This window comes from Colias eurytheme, chromosome 16 (genome assembly GCF_061535395.1).
Source record: "Colias eurytheme isolate Ceu_HAF_F1 chromosome 16, ilColEury1 Martin Lab GWU primary, whole genome shotgun sequence".
NCBI lineage: Eukaryota > Metazoa > Arthropoda > Insecta > Lepidoptera > Pieridae > Colias > Colias eurytheme.
In genome coordinates this window covers 6,357,550-6,374,550 of record NC_142995.1, presented here as the reverse complement: position 1 = coordinate 6,374,550, position 17,001 = coordinate 6,357,550, and the positions used below count along the sequence as shown (strand labels likewise).

At 31.3% G+C, this 17,001-nt stretch overlaps 1 protein-coding gene across 1 annotated transcript in view; it reads left to right on the top strand.

Annotated features, from left to right (window-relative positions):
- Positions 1 to 16,129, top strand: part of LOC149901861 (G protein-coupled receptor dmsr-1-like) — a 30,730-nt gene extending 14,601 nt beyond the window's left edge. The window contains exons 2-7 of the mRNA XM_090110876.1: positions 4,616 to 5,014; positions 6,147 to 6,305; positions 7,138 to 7,274; positions 10,942 to 11,044; positions 14,187 to 14,565; positions 15,735 to 16,129. Of these exons, the coding sequence (XP_089967002.1) occupies positions 4,727 to 5,014; positions 6,147 to 6,305; positions 7,138 to 7,274; positions 10,942 to 11,044; positions 14,187 to 14,565; positions 15,735 to 15,958 (1,290 nt within the window). The 5' untranslated portion in view covers positions 4,616 to 4,726 and the 3' untranslated portion in view covers positions 15,959 to 16,129. The remainder of the gene's footprint in view (positions 1 to 4,615; positions 5,015 to 6,146; positions 6,306 to 7,137; positions 7,275 to 10,941; positions 11,045 to 14,186; positions 14,566 to 15,734) is intronic.
- The last annotated feature ends 872 nt before the right edge of the window (positions 16,130 to 17,001 follow it).

Sequence of the window (17,001 nt, the reverse complement as noted above, 5' to 3'; positions counted from 1 at the left end):
TTAGAAAAAAGAAATAATATATATGATACGCTTTCTATACTGTTATATATTGGCAACTCACTAGGGCTTCCTCATTTTCCGTGCATGCCTAGTGACCTATTGAACATAGGTTCGAATAAAAAATGAATTAAAAAAGCTAAAGCTTTTGTTATATTGATATGTAGGTACGATACATTTTTTAAGTAAATCTGGTACTTTCTAGCTCTACATTTTTTTGCAATCAATGATTATCATATGCTACTACTATTAAAATATAAATTTTGTATAATTAGAGGTACTGCTTACTTAGAAGTTATTATTGAAAGTAAAAATAAAGGAACATATTAGGCATACCTAAATAGAAATTCAAAGAAAACGAATAACATCGTTGTTGCGAATAATATAGGTGAATTTGAAATATTTATCGATAAACATAATAATATACTATCGGATGCATTCGGTTAATCTTTATGACGCCCACATTATGTCGGCAATAATAACCATGATCGAGTGCTTGTATCTCTAGGGAAAACAACACTTGTATCAATACTGCTACTGCACCTAATTGAAAACAAGCCAACCCGCCAGGTTTCGCCTGGGCCACAGATAATATAATAATATATATACCCTGGGTTGAACTTTTATATATCATCATATCCATTGCTCAGATCGGCTGCGAACCGGCTAAACTCCACTAAATGGCCCGTCATACCGCTTTTGGAGGCGGGATAGATAAAAATCCCGTTATATTTGAGTTGAAAATGCATGAAAATTAACAATAACAATATTTACAATATTCAACACCTTGAAATTGGGAATTAGCTATATTGTTTCTTAGAACGTAAAAAAACTTCATTTATTTATAGTGTGGGACATTTTTCAGAATCCTATTTATCTATACATAAGTTCCATTTCAATATATTATATACCCTATATAACAAAAAACATTAAAATTAAATTTCAAATACCTACACATGAAGTTTCCACAGCCATTATGTTCGATTAATCTAATTCATTATGATCGTTATCGATTCAGTAGATTATATAACGATAGTTTAACGTTTTTGGACTTTTTTCACAAAATTTAAGCGACGCAAATCGAATTGAACACGAAATAAAAACAAGCAATTTAAACATCACGAATTCATATTTATTAAACTTTAAAAAAAAATTCTATTTAATAATTCATACTATTTTCTTGAAATCTTTATCCCACAGCAATTCTAATTTTATATCACTGGCAACTGGCATTGTTTAAAGTTCATTTCGAAAAAAGAAAAGCAATGAAATCAATTAATTCACTTTCAATAACAGAAAATCGTTTCATTGTTTATCAAAATCTATTTGTTCCTTGAAGTTAGGATTCCCTTTCTTTCCCAGGAAGACATATAAAGCATTTCAATTTAAAAATGCACTAGCAATGAAACACTATGAGAACTTGAGTTATTTTTTCTATTTCAAATTGTACTTGAGACTTTATTCAAACAGATTGAAAATCACATCACATTGTTATGATTTGTGAAAAAGGAAATGCGGGTAATGGTACATTAACCAATAAAACCTTCAGAAATCGATATAAAAAAGCAGCTTTTATTTTAAGTGCGGAAGTTTTTAATTTGATGGTTTATCCATAATCCAGACATTGTGTAAAATTATAGAAGAGTTTAGTATTTTTATTCATGAAAGAAATATTGTCACTTAAGCGTGACGTGTTCCAGAGCTTTAATAAAGAGGAATTTCTCGAAAGTTTTCTCGTTTATGCCCGCGAAAATTAATTTTGTATTTTAATCCGATTTTTAGCTGAAAACCTCTTAGAAACAATGTCTACATATTTCTTCATGTTCGTAAGAATTAGAAGAAGATGCGACATCATTTTACTTTTAGCAGCGATGTATCGGAAAAATTACTTTCGCTGAGCAAATAATGTATATTATAATTTCAAATTAATTTAACACCTTAAGATATGTAAGGCAATAACTGTCTTTATTTGTGGACTAATAAATTTATTGTAAAAGCGTTAATATTTTGTGCTAAAGAAAATAATACTTTGGTTCTTTTAAAAAATACCTCTAGAAATTAAAAGTATTTGTTTAAAAAATACATTTTTAGCATATATATTTAGCATATAGTTATGCAGTCTATCTAAATCTCTCCATTAATGCACGGTCTTGCATCAGTTATCTGTCTCCCACATGAGATCAAGCCAAACTGCCAAGCACAGCGTAAATAGAGAACTAGATATTAAACTCGATTCAGTTTCAAAACCGGTAAATTCCCACCTTCATTACACGCATATAAAACATACTTAGTGCTTAACTGTGTAATGTATTAGCTCGTTTTTCTTTCTCGTGATGAAAAATGTTTTATTTTGTATGAATTTAAAATGATATAAACAATCTTCATGTCAGCTTGACTGCATATAAACCAAAATAAAGCCGCATTATAAACGATGCATGCTTAGTTCCGTAGTATGAAATGTAAGTTTTATCAGGCCAGCTATTTTTCCCAAGTATACGTGATCTGTCTATGAAAATAGTAGCACTTACAAGTCTCACAATTAAGGTCAAATAAATAGACTGAAATAAACAAAAATAGCTCTAGTTTTGGCAATTCTGAAAGTATTGATTTTATTCTGTGGGCGGAATATTTTTATTGTTTCTTAGTACTCACTAAGAAGCAATAAAAATATTAAATTCTAAGAAATGTTGTTTGTTTTGCCTTAATAACAGATTTATAAAACAAAAAATATTGCTAATTTAATTATTTCATTATGTATTATTAATACGGTTTTTTCGGGTGTTTGGTGTCTATTATATTATTTACGACAACTCTTTAATCCTATACATAATATAAAACATTAAATGCTTAGGTAGGACGCTATGTTAACATTACGAGTGTGCAGCCCGCAGTTCGAATCGTGCGAATTTTCCTGTAGAATTTTCCGGATTTTCACGGTATAAATCGCGGTCTTTATATCAAAAATTCCAATTGTTGAGTCGTGAAAACGTACGAATTATGTTCGTGTTTTAAATATACCTACATGGATTCCAAATAACTATTCTTCAACAACACATATTATAAAGTAATATAGTATATTTGCTTTATGTACAATATAGCAACAAATGATAACCTAATCTGAGTATGTTGCATGAAATATTTTTGCGATGCATCTCTGAGAAAAAAAGACATACGAAATCCTTTCTTATCTAATTTATTCCTTGGGGATATCGGTGGGTGTGGTGACCTAGATTTACGAGGGATATTGTGAAGAATTGTCACCGTGGCTTTAATGAATAACGGTCGATACGAATCTAATGTTACCGTTTATTTATTATTAGCGGTCGCCCAGGGACTGAAATATATCCACCATGATTAAATTGATGTTATTGCTATAAATGTGAGTGTCTTGTTTCTTTGATTAATTATCAATATTTATTCACTTCAATATTGGTGATGGATTTCGATGAATTTGTCTGGCTGATGACTTATTCCTTGGATTAACACAGTAATAATCTATAATCTTCATTCTAATTAAAAAAGGATAAGTCGGCGAGAAGTTATTATATGTCTGGTATTAATCTAAAATTATTTAGAATAATCGCGTAGCTCATTAGCGAGATGCCATTTGAGAGATGCCAATTATTGAAAACTTTTATATTCCAATTTGAACAAGGTTTAACTATGCCAAATTCGCAAACTGGTAGATTTTCCCTACCCTTTCGGGCGATAACAAGTTAAATACTTTGGTGAGTTTTGTTATGGAGCGTACAATCTCCCGCAATGTGTTCAAAGAAATCTATAGATATGATTTTTATTTTCAGCAATTACAATTTAAATAAAAAAAATATCTTTCCTCACAATATAATGTTTTATTAAAATAAAAAATTATATTTTTGGAGCTTAGGTATAGCTTATTAAGAATTTCGTTATTTTGGTGTCTTATTATGAATTCTACAGAATATTCATTTTTTTATTCCATTGATAGAAACGAAATAATCCGATACAACGTCGCATTAATTTTATAATAACATTCTCATAATGTCGAGTAGGTAAATTATAATATGTGAACTTATATATTTCGTAGAAAGTTTTAACAAAAAATGTAAATTTAATTCATTTTAAATGAAAAAGAAATAGTTTTACTTTGACCTCGTGAGAAAATTTCATATTACCCATTCTATGAACTTCCTCGAAAGTGTAATATAGTTTAGCTTTTGAAACGTTCTCAGTTCTATTAAGTTTAATTCGTTATATTTAGGAGGAGATTACACATTTTTTTTAACATTTCTTTAATTTTATATTGAGAAAAACTTGCTTCTTGTTGGGAATTTCTGCCTTTTTATAAGTTGATAATAATTAATTTCCAGTTTTCTTGTTGTCTCTCATAACAGATTATTATAATTTAATAAACGTAAATATTTTCATAACGTGAACAAATTTCGTAATTGGTTTCTATTAAAGTTGGAAAACAAACTTTATAACCTTGTTTTATTGCCTACCTAGGCTTTTATATATTATTTTCTAGTGTTTGATTTATAAAATTTATAAATTTATTTACTTATTCAAAAAAAAAGCCACCTACCTACATACATATTATGAAGGCTACCTTTTTTTTATGGCAAGTTTTTTGTTCCAGAAAACTAAAATACGCAGAATGAAGTCGGGTTCAGTCCAATTAAATGTAGAGTTGACTACATAACATATTAATTGAATGTTTACCTATGTCAACTGAATCACAAAGGATTCAATGATGCTAGCCGATGATGATACTCGGCATAAGTTTGGCAATCTGAGCTATACTGGTGGAAATGACACATACGGCACTTTAGAAGACACAAGACTGATTTCACTTCTTAAATTTAGAGGCACAAACCAAAGCAATAACATCGGGGAAATCCTCAGAGTTCTAGAAAGTCTAAGAAACAAATACAACATATCGGTGGTGAAAGAATGCGATCGATCCGACTATTGCTCGGGGGAATTCAGGGATTTAATTCTCACGTACAATAATATACATGGATACGTCAGCTTGTTGGTGAGTAATTACGATGTAGCTAATTTCACTTAGTTTAGTTAATGTAAATAAGCGCCGCCATTGAAGCGGACGAAGACAGCTTTATCTGAATATTTAAATGAGCGTCTTTGTTGAACGAAAGCTGGATAGAAAACAGCTCCAATTCGGACTGGCGGTCTGAGAACTAACACTGGCTTCTGTTTATATGCGCCATATTCATTAGTGCTTCTAAGATAAGAACAAGTCCATATTATAATATAAATTAAAAGTGTTCCAGTATAGATAAATGATTATAGTAGCTGGTATAGTACGTGAAAACCGTATGTTAAGCTTTTAACTCAGTAAATTTATCGCAAATTGGAATGCAAATTGGTCACTCAACTCTCTGCAAGTTACATGCAATCACGTTATTATTCATCGGGTTTTTAATTAATATATTGAAGAATTTCAACTTTAATTAAAATAATAATTAATTTACAACATCAATATTATAAATTATACTAAAGAAAATATTTATCGCTTAAAACATTTTTTCTATCCTCTGATCGTTAGTCACTCGTTTGATCGATTTATCCAATAGACGAAGTAATACACTGAGGTTTTATTCTCAGCGGAGAATTATAAAATCAGATTGTGCTGACTCGATAAACTGGAAACGTTACTTCAGCAGGTAGATCTAAACCGATGAATAGAGCAAAATTATTAGAAATGCAGTATGCTATAATGAACTAAAATTTAAGTAAGTTTCTTTTTAAATGACTTTGTTATTCTTTCGTGTAATGTGGCTGTTTTAATTCTATTTAGTTCGCTGTTGATAGCAAATTATTTTTCATTAGCAAGACTTTTACCGGTGTCCCCGTAACCAAAATCTATTATGGTTCTTTCTTGTACTAGGAGATGAGACTTTTCTTTCGTCTTTGCTGTTTGTCAAATTAAAAATAAAATGATCACGAGGTGGGATTCGAACCCGCGTCTTTCACCATACTGTCCTCTCGGCCAACTGTGATCTCGGCAGAATAATCGACTTCTTTCCATTGTTTCGGTTTAATGTATTGAAGAAATTCGAATTTTGTTATTTTTTAAATGTAAGTATAATAATAAAGCACTGAATGCTATAAAACTTAATATCAAATTAATGTTAATTTCCATACAGATATGTCTATTCGGAAGTCTAGCGAACACTTTGAACGTAGCGGTGTTGACCCGGCGCGACCTGGCCGGTGCCCCGATTAACCGCCTCTTGAAGTGGCTGGCCGTGGCTGATGTGTTCGTTATGTTGGAATACGTACCTTTTGCTATATACCGATATTTGGTAAGATGTTGTATGATTTTTACACCAGAAAGTAGTAAAAATACTACACCAGTATTCAATATATTTTATGTTATAAAAGTAAAAATTTAATAGATTTCAATTTATACAAAAAGCAGCATCAAAATGTTAATCGTTTATATGTGGATGTGTGCAAATGAAAGGCTTATCACAGTATTACAATATTAATGGTTATACTGTGGGCTTATAATCCATACTAATATCCATACTAATATTATAAATGCGAAAGTAACTCTGTCTGTCTGTCTGTTACTCAATCACGCCTAAACTACTGAACCAATTTGCATGAAATTTGGTATAGAGATATTTTGATACCCGAGAAAGGACATAGGCTACCTTTTATTGCAAAATATGTACCACGGGTGAAGCTGGGGCGGACCTCTAGTGGGATATAAATATAAAATCACTGTATTGTGTGATTGGTGTGGGATCAGCTTTATAGTATTGCACAGCTTTCAGCAAAAAGTAAACATTTATTAGCATGATTTCATTTTAAGGCTCTTATAATTGAAAATAATATATATTAATCAAGCTCATTGTTTCATTTTTCAGTAGTTAATCTATAGCATTTGAGATCCTAAAAAACAAATTCTTTACTGTATTAACCGATATTACTAGCCGCCTTCTACTTAATACTACCTTGCTTTTTTTCTAGTAGTTCCAAGTTTCATGCCTGGTTCTCACAGATTTACTGGTAACCAGTAAACTCAGAAATAAAATCGATCAATAAGATCAAAGCCCAACTCACAAGGCAACACATACTACGAGTACAGACATATAAATAAGACATAACTTTGATTATCTTTTGCTACAGCTTTTCCCTGGACAAGAAGAGAGACCATACTCTTGGGCTGTATACATGTTGTTTCACATGCATTTTACTCAAATACTTCATACTGCGTCCATTCTCCTAACACTGTCTCTGGCGATTTGGCGGTACATAGCAATCAAGTGAGTTTCTTTGAACTTAGCTTAGAACTTATTTTTGAATTTTATTTGTTTAAATTCGAATCTTGAAGATCTAAGAGCTCTATTTTCGTTGTGTTTTCTTTCGTTTCGTATGTATTAATATAAGTACTAGTATAATAGTTACTTTGAGTACCTACGTGATTACGTTTTATGATAAAATATACATTTTTGTGCAAGTTATGGTACAAAACATATTTGTTCAATTTCTCACAACGAGTATTTATGGTACTTCACTTATCACCCATTAAATAATGACGCATATAGATTGTAAGTGCGCTACAGCCCTGGAAATAAATGGTATGCTAAATTGCCAGCAGTTCACAAAGAAACTTTTTACAGTCCGTAATTTGGCAGTGGCTTATCAAATATTTATGTTCCTTGATATAAAAAGGTTATCTATTTAAAAAGGATCCGTGGGACCCGGGTTGTGTGTCGGAGTCAATAAAGGTTTATTACTCACAACCATGATATACCATATTGTATTTGGTATTGAGTGAGATACGCAGGATTCAGGCACTTCGATATCGCAAAGTAACCGATGTTTGGAATAAAGACTAGTCTTAATTTGTTATAGATTCATCTAATATAGCATACCATCACCAAATATGAGAATTATTTTCTTCAATCAATTAAATTATTAGGAAATTATATAATCAGTATTCTATGGCTTATTAGACCGAGGCAATCTCTTGTAATAGACTCCACTGAGGATCGAATCCGGGACGGGAAGTTAATGACTGGATATAAAGCTCATATTTCTATAGAATTGTATACCCAAGTTACTATAGGTCCTACAATTAATAGGACTAGAACTTTATAACTAATTTAGTTTCAGAGGAATCGACCTTTCTCAAGAGCTTTTAATTTTTTGCACACAATTCTTTATTAAAACGATTTCTTATTCCTGTGAGAAATAGAGGTGCAGTGTGCTGATTAAGTAAAATAAATAAAATTTAAATGCTGGGTTTCTTAACTGGCCGGGCATTGTTCCGATTTTAATTTAAATATTACAAGCACGTAGCTACCGCAATGGGAGTGCAGATTGCTTGAAATAGTTTTTTAGCTAGGAATTTACTTTATAGACTGGGGTAGAAGCCTTTGAAAATAATGAAAAGATAAAAAAAATCGCAGTCGGATGAAACCCATTAGAAAAGGAGGGGAATATGATAAAAATGTAAGGAAAAATAAATTACGGTCAATCCGAGTTCGGGAAGCGGGAGGGGGGAGCTTTTAAGAGAAAAAAATGTTTTCTCTCGATTTCCGACAAAACTACAAGTCCTATAGAAAAAAGTTCAATGGCAAAGTTGTAGGTAATTAAAAGTTCTACAACTTTTGTATTCACAATTTTTTCACATAACCTAAAAATTTAGGTGAAAAATTCAAAAAACCAAGTTTTTGGTCTTTTATTTCTATCTACTTCAAAATTTATTTTTTTTCTACGAAATTTGGTGGAAACTTACTTTATTATGTCCCAAATACACTGTAATTTATTTGATTTGACAAACAGTCTGAAAATTAGCTTTTACTAAATCAGGCACACTTCTTGAACTCTATATCTTCTCTTGTATCGGCTTTTCGGTAATATTTCAAAAGAAAAATAATTATCTGTTCTAAGTTTAATATTTTACAGCATATTCAAAAGCAAAATGATGTCGATAAAACATTTCAGGTAGTTCGAGAAGTGTGCCTGATTTAGTAAAAGCTAATTTTCAGACTGTTTGTATGCATTTCCTGAGAACATTTACTATGGTGGTGTTTATTTTTTTTACACCATATGAAAGTAGAGATTTCAATGAATAAAAGGCACCCCAAGTTTTTGAAAAAAGCTGATATTTTGACGGGTGACTTTTCGATTGAAAATTAGGTTGTTTTTTTGGTATTAATTCAAAATAAGGCGAAAAAATACATATTTTCAATCAAATAAATTACAGTGTATTTGGGACATAATAAAGTAAGTTTCCACCAATTTTCGTAGAAAAAAAATAAATTTTAAAGTAGATAGAAATAAAAGACCAAAAACTTGGTTTTTTGAATTTTTCACCTAAATTTTTAGCTTATGTGAAAAAATTGTGAATACAAAAGTTGTAGAACTTTTAATTACCTACAACTTTGCCATTGAACTTTTTTCTATAGGACTTGTAGTTTTGTCGGAAATCGAGAGAAACCATTTTTTTCTTTTAAAAGCTCCCCCCTCCCGCTTCCCGAACTCGGATTGACCGTAATTTATTTTTCCTTACATTTTTATCGTATTCCCCTCCTTTTCTAATGGGTTTCATCCGACTGCGATTTTTTTTTGTTTCAAAAATTATCTACTCTAGTCTATTATTAAATGTTTCATTTATTACTTTATCGTGAATTTGAAGAATTTCTATAAACCATATTGAATACGGAACTACACGAATTTCATTTAAACATAAGAATGTCTGAATTGCCTTCTCACAAAATAATTAAAGAATATTTAGCGGTTTGTTTGACTTGGAAATGAAATTGCTGTACAAATTGAATTCACGTTCCTTTTACACTCTAGGGGAGTAACTTCAATAAATCTATTCCTTAATGTTTTTATTGTGTTTCATTATGTATTTTATTCCAATGTAATAAATGTTGTGTAACGTTATAAAATATAAAGGTAATTTTTTACTGAAGTCAGTGATCGATTGCTGAAATGCTGAGTTAGAACGATTAGCTGATACTTATAATAAGTGAGCCTCACCCTCGAACCTATATACTTACCTATATACCTGTATAGTGTACAGTGTAGGTATAGGTATATAATACTCTTATATGAATAAGCTCTACCTTACGATGTTGTTACGAGGTAAACTTTGAAACAACTGAATCGACTTCATTATTATAACTAAATAGTAAAGTATTTAATCTGGTCTAAATATTATGACCTAAATTAGCTGAATAAGTAAATAAAGCAAAGTTCTCCAACTGTTATAGCCCACAATAGATTCAAATACAAACTGAGTCAAAGCTCTTAAATCACAAAATTACACTCTAGCTCGGTTTGAACTTATACATTGAAGTCGGCAACTTTATTAATTTTGAATTAGAACATTATTATTTAGGACTGGCAAGCTGCTGTCTACGGCTTTGTCTATATGAAAACAGCCTTAATTAGCTCTAACAAAGTTTTGAAAAATATCTAATAGGGACTAATTAATACTACTGTTTAAACAATCACAACCGTTTAAATAGCATACAAAATTCCATCCAAAAATAGCATACAAAATTTTGCACTTATAAAAATGAATCGCAAAATGTGTTGGTAAGCGCATAACTCGAGAACGGCTGAACCGATTTCGATAATTCTTTTTTTATTATATTCCTTGAAGTACGAGGATGGTTTTTATGTAGAGAAAACGTAAATATGTACCACGGGCGAAGCCGGGGCGGACCGCTAGTAAATTATAAATTTATACAATTTACCGCTTTTAAATATATTATTATATATAGGTAATAAGCTTTTATTTACGCAGTTGACATACTGAAATAATAAACGGAAATAGTATCTAGTAGGTACTGTTCATATTCAGACAATTATTAATTAATCAGAAATCTAAAATGGTATTAACGATTACAATTTTATAGAAGATGAATAAAAAATGTTTCCAGAAGATGCAATGAATATCCTGCTTTTCAGGTATCCGTCGCACGGCCCGTCGCTGTGCACGGACCGGCGGTGTTCCATCGCCATTGCTACCAGCTTCCTGCTGCCGCCCGTGCTTTGCATTCCTTCATATTTTGTAAGTAATTTTAATTTTATCTTGCTGTGGTAAAATAAATAAATTAGTAGAAGCATTTAATGAGAAATAGATTGTACTGTAATAACTGCGAAATTTAATTTATCAAAACTACAATTCATTTATTTCGGTTATAAAATAAAAGGAGTATGGCTCTTTTTATTATTAAGAAACTGATCTAGTTTAGAGTATGAACTTGAAATGGAGGTACATTTCTTGAAAGTGTTTATTTTCGCTTAAAATTAGCAATCGTTTTGTGTAGTTCTCATTAAAACACACTTTTTTAATTTTCATGGTTGGAACGCTTCGCATTGGAATGTTGGTAAATTTTCCGTGAAAAAAATAATAATCGTGAATGTATTATTTACGAGTCGTAAATATTTTAAATAAAACAATGAGCTGTGAATGACACAATACATCAATAGCAGATTGTATTTCACAATAGCAATATTTTACAATGGTGGCGCTATTTTTCAATATATGGCACCTGGGGAATAATAATGTTACGACAAACAATAATTGTAATTTATGAAATTTATTCTATGCGAGGGAAAAAATATGAGACTCTTTTTGTTTCTTAAACAAAGGCGGCAAATTATTTGTCTGTATTACCAACCACTTTATTTTTATTGCGGGTAACTTATAAGTCTATGGACAATTCTTTATTTAAATCTTATTGCTTCTTTTTTTTTATAAACCTGGCTGAAACGGTGCAGAATGAAAAGAATTAAAAATAAAACTAATAGGCTTAGGAGATTTTCTCATAACCTTATTTAAAACAGTAACCTAATTCTCCTCTCTAGTGTCAAACTTTTCCTCCCAGTTAACAAGCAATTACACACTATTCTGCTTTAGAAATTGGATTAAGCTCAAGTCGAACCAGGGATTGTGTATGCATACTCCATTCAAACCATAGGACACAAAGGAAATCTAGGGCTTGCAATCATGTTATTTATATAATACTGTACCTAATTGTATATTAAGCCCAGTGTGGGTTTGCATAGTTTCCTTGAATTAAGTTAAAATAAGGTTAAAAATTAAAATATTAACAATATCGTTTTCTGCATGTTGTCATAGAAAACGATCTTGTTAATATTATCTTTTCAACGAGTATGTCAAAAATGAAAAACATCTCTTATCTATTGTTAAAATGAAAATTAACTCTCTGAGAGAATGTTTAAAGAACTCAGCTGGAAACATAGACATTATGTAAATCAATCCACAGATTTTAATATGATTAAAAATGTCTCAACATAATATAGATTTTAAGCTGGATAAACTATTATTAAAATCAAACGTTAAAGATGTCATTCAATATTACAAGAAATGTAAAATATTTAAAGAACAAGGATTGGCAGCCCCGGATAAACCGCTACTGTTGGCAATTTCTGTTATAGTGTTGTTTAATACAGTTTTGTCGCGTTCGCATTGAATTTTGTGTTAATTAATATATTCAGAAACAATATTACCAACAGGAGCAATGAAATCAGGTTATAATATCTAAGGTTACGGACGTATTATTAAAGTATAAGTTATCGAAAATGTGACTGCAGTAACGTAGTATGTTGTTCATAATATCACAAGTAAGAAGAGTATTTTTAATGTTTGCCATAAATATACTATTTTGAGATTTAAGAGTTTACAAATTAAAAAAAAATCCAAAAGTGCACGCCTCATAATTTTTTTTTAATAAATATTTATTAATTATTATTTTTGTTTATTTAATAACAATTAAACCACATCGAATCAGACCCTGAAAAATTAAAGGGTTCTATTCCTGAGCATACTCAAGCGTAAGAGAAAAAAAAAGACTCGATTAGTAAAGTATTTCGGTCGCTATCGTGTTAACAAGAAAAAGGATCCGCACATACAGACACACGGACGTCCAAGACAGAACTTTTTTAAACTGTTTTTTAACTAGTTTAAATAACAAAAATGACATCAAAAATATCATGAACGTTAAAAATAGTGTTTTTTCTTAATATGTGTGTGTATGTATTATCTTACAAGTGCAATGTATGATACATAAAGACATTTTAAGTTTGAAAAATCAGATGTTTTGCACGAAGTGACAGTAGTACCCACCTCAACGCTTCGCTTATGAGGCGTGCAAAACATATTATAAAATAATATCATATTCTTGATACCTACCACGTGCTTCATGTTTAATATATTGTGATGTAATTGTTATTTTAAATAACCGATTTAACAGGGATCGAAGGTCGGGGTACATAATATAATTAAAACATCGCGCTTAAAATTTTGCTGAAACAATTTTACCTTCGAGTTGTATAAGATCGAATAAATCATGAAAAACGGTTTTCAATTTAGTATTATTTATCTAGTCATTAATATCTTTTTAACGGTATCTAGAAATCATAATATTGTTTCTGGTATTCCGTTTAATTTAGCGATTCTCTTATCCTCAGAATGGAAAGTTTCTCCTGATTGAATAAGACGATTAGTGGATACATAAAAAGGTGGTGTGGCACAAAACAATTATTGGAAGTTGGTTTATCGGCCAAGGCTAAGCTCTCGCACCTAAAATGAATCGATTGCCTTGTGGCCACAGTCCAAACACTCTTATATCGGTTAAATTAACAGCTGGTTTTCCATTAATTTGCGGGAAATAATTAATTACTCGCAAAGTTCAGCCTTTATTAATAGCTAGCTATATGTTCACGTAATTACATTAAGGAACTTTAAAGTGAAAATCTACACGTTTAACTTTAAGGTACTGAAATCGATAACAAATCCGAACACATTTATTTTTAAGGATAACAATCTGATTATTTATAGAAATAAAGAGGTTTCGTAGGCGATGGAAAGAAAATATCTCCATTTTCTATAATAAACAAATTGACAAACATTCCTTTATTGAGTAAAAATATACCTAGAGAAAAGGTTTTCGTATATGGGTTCTTAAATACAAAGTGTAGAAGCTAATAATACGAAATCAAAAAATTCCTTGAAAAGTCCTCGATATTCCTGATAATATTTGTAAGAAATTATTTGTACATGCCTTAAAATATATAGATAGACTTATTTTCTTACACCTAATACAACTGTGCTTATACTTACCCTTAGAACATAATTATTGATAACATTGTTAACTTTTAACTAAATAGCTACAATTTCCTTACAGGTGTTTACCATCCACCAGGACTACGCGATCGACCATCGGCCGTCCAAAGTGTTCTTCGTAGACTCCAATTACGATGGCCGTTTATATCAGATCAACTTTTGGGTTCACGCAGTGGTGATAAAGCTCCTCCCCTGCGTCATCTTGACAGTGATTAGTGCGTGGCTTATTCGCGTGTTGTACAGAGCTAATAATAGAAAGAAAGCTCTCAAAGGATATAATGCGTGCCCAGCCGCCACGGTAGTCAATGGCAACGGAAATGTTTTTACAAGGAAATCCACGAAACGCTCGAAGGCTGAGCGACGCACGGACAGAACGACTAGAATGCTTGTTGCCGTGTTACTGCTATTTCTTTTAACTGAATTTCCACAGGGGATTTTAGGTAAGCTATGAATAATAGATTCAGAAAATAGTATCGTAAAGAATAATGTCAGTGCTGTAATTATTAGACTTGAACTTCCTAAGTTCAAATCTAATAAGAGTCTACAATTTGACTAGTAAAAAGGTACATTTAAATAAATCTGTAGATTATTTATGCAGAAAGAAAAGTAAATTTATATTTATTTTGATCATCAAATCACGATAAATGATGAAAGATATACAGACAGATTATTGTTTGCATTAAGAAATGTCTCATAACATTAAAGTCACGTCCATGATCCAAGCCAGAGCATCGTGCATTACTGAATGAGAGGGCTTATGTTTCATTTCTTCGTAAGTAATATGAGGCAATATGTCACTGTCATGTTGCAGTCGAGCCTTCTCTATAGTATAATTAATGGCGTCGAAATATTTGATTGCATCGCCGTTGTTTGATGAATCTGTGCATTCTGTATTGATCATGTATGCCTATGGCTATATATTATGCAGCTGCAATGGATAATCTTTGATACATGATACAGTGAAAAAATATTCAGATTTCGTTGGAAATGGCGAAGTTGTTTTGAAATTTTTCGTTTTCCGCTTTTGTTTTTCAAACTAGATACTTCCCTCTTTATCGGGATTTAACTTTAAATTATACACATAGTGGCTTTGTTTATTATGTATTATTGATTTAACTAAGGATTTAACCTTCATAAAAATTCGCATAATATTCAAATTTGTTTAAAATATTGAAGTAACGTTAACTTTTCAAGGTATTTATTAATTAATAGATAACTGTCTAAAAATGTACTTCATTGTCTATATCATAAGCACTAAGTTGTTTCATAGTTGACTAGATTTCCGCGTGCGGCTTCACCCGCGTTTTCAAAGGAAAACCCGCATAGTTCCCGTTCCCGTGGGATTTTCAGGATAAAACCTATCCTATGTGTTAATCAATGTTACCCTCTATATGTGTGCTAAATTTCATTGTAATCGATTCAATAGTATTTTCGTGAAAGAGTAACAAACACACACACACACATCCTCACAAACTTTTGCATTTATAATATTAGTAGGATAGGATATAATAATGGAAGAAGATTTTGTTGTTTATTTTCCTTTCATCAAATACCAATTAAAGATGATTTGTCAAGAAAAAATAATAAGCATCATATTTCCTTGTTTCAGGTCTAATGAGCGGCATGTTAGGGCGATGTTTCTTCAAACAATGCTACGACTTATTCGGCGAACTGATGGACGCGTTGGCTCTCTTAAATGGCGCTATTAACTTCATACTTTATTGTGCTATGTCAAAACAGTTTAGAACGACGTTCAGACAAATCATAAGAGCTCAATGTGCGCCGCAACCACGCGCGAGCTCCCATACCGAACTGCAAACTACTTATGTATGATTTCAAAAGCAAATTTGAATACTGAAGTGAATAAATCGTGATGTACGTTTCCAAGGCGCTTGTAGACAATCCGATAAAACCAATATTCCATATACTTGAATGCGTGGAGATACCGATGTATTATAATGTATGAGAGAATTATTTTGGGAGGGCTTTTATATGACCATCACATTATCAGTATAAAATAGCTATTCTGAAGAAAGTAGGGCAAAATAGAGATAATGGAATTTTCATGAGTTTAATATATAGAATTAACATTTTTGGGATGCTCGTAAATTCCTAGATGTTACAAAGCAGGGTTTGATATAAAAATAAATTTGCATAGTGCTCACTCGACAGTACTATGTTCTTTGAGGATATTTGTTATGCAGATGTCCCTTTTGTTCCTGATAATATGTATGAAACCTTTTTAGGGAAGGTTTAGGTAAAGATAGGAGCCGAGTTGACAAATGACTATCGTCGAGGACCGGGACAGGATAAGAGTCCAATGTTTAAGTGTTATTTGCTATTTTTGCGCCTAATTAGTAAGCTCTTTCTTAATGTTTGTAGCATTTATGTATTTTGAACGAGAAAATTTGAAACAACTCGACAACGGGGTAATTTGTTATTGTATATAGTTAAGATTGTGAATGTATTATGGAAGTTGATAAATCTTCAAGGAATCAAGGCACGTGATACATGTCAGATTTACTTACGTATAGAGAAGCTGGGTGGATTAATTCTTAAGCCTCGTCTCGGCCGTTGGTTGGATGTGTTGGATAATATTATGATCGAGATACGATTAACTTGATGTTTGGTAAAATATTGAAGAAGTTATCATGTAAATTATATGTATAAGCACATTATTAGTAAAACCGTTGTTAAGGTTAGTTACATACAAATAAAGCATTTTATATTTAGTCTCTTAAATGGATTCAGTCGTGTATTTTTTAAGAATTTATTAATCAAATAAATAAATAAATCATTTATTTACACCATTATATGTTACAAAAACTTAATGACCCAGGCTCCTAATATAGTTGTAAACTGTTTTTCAGGAGCCT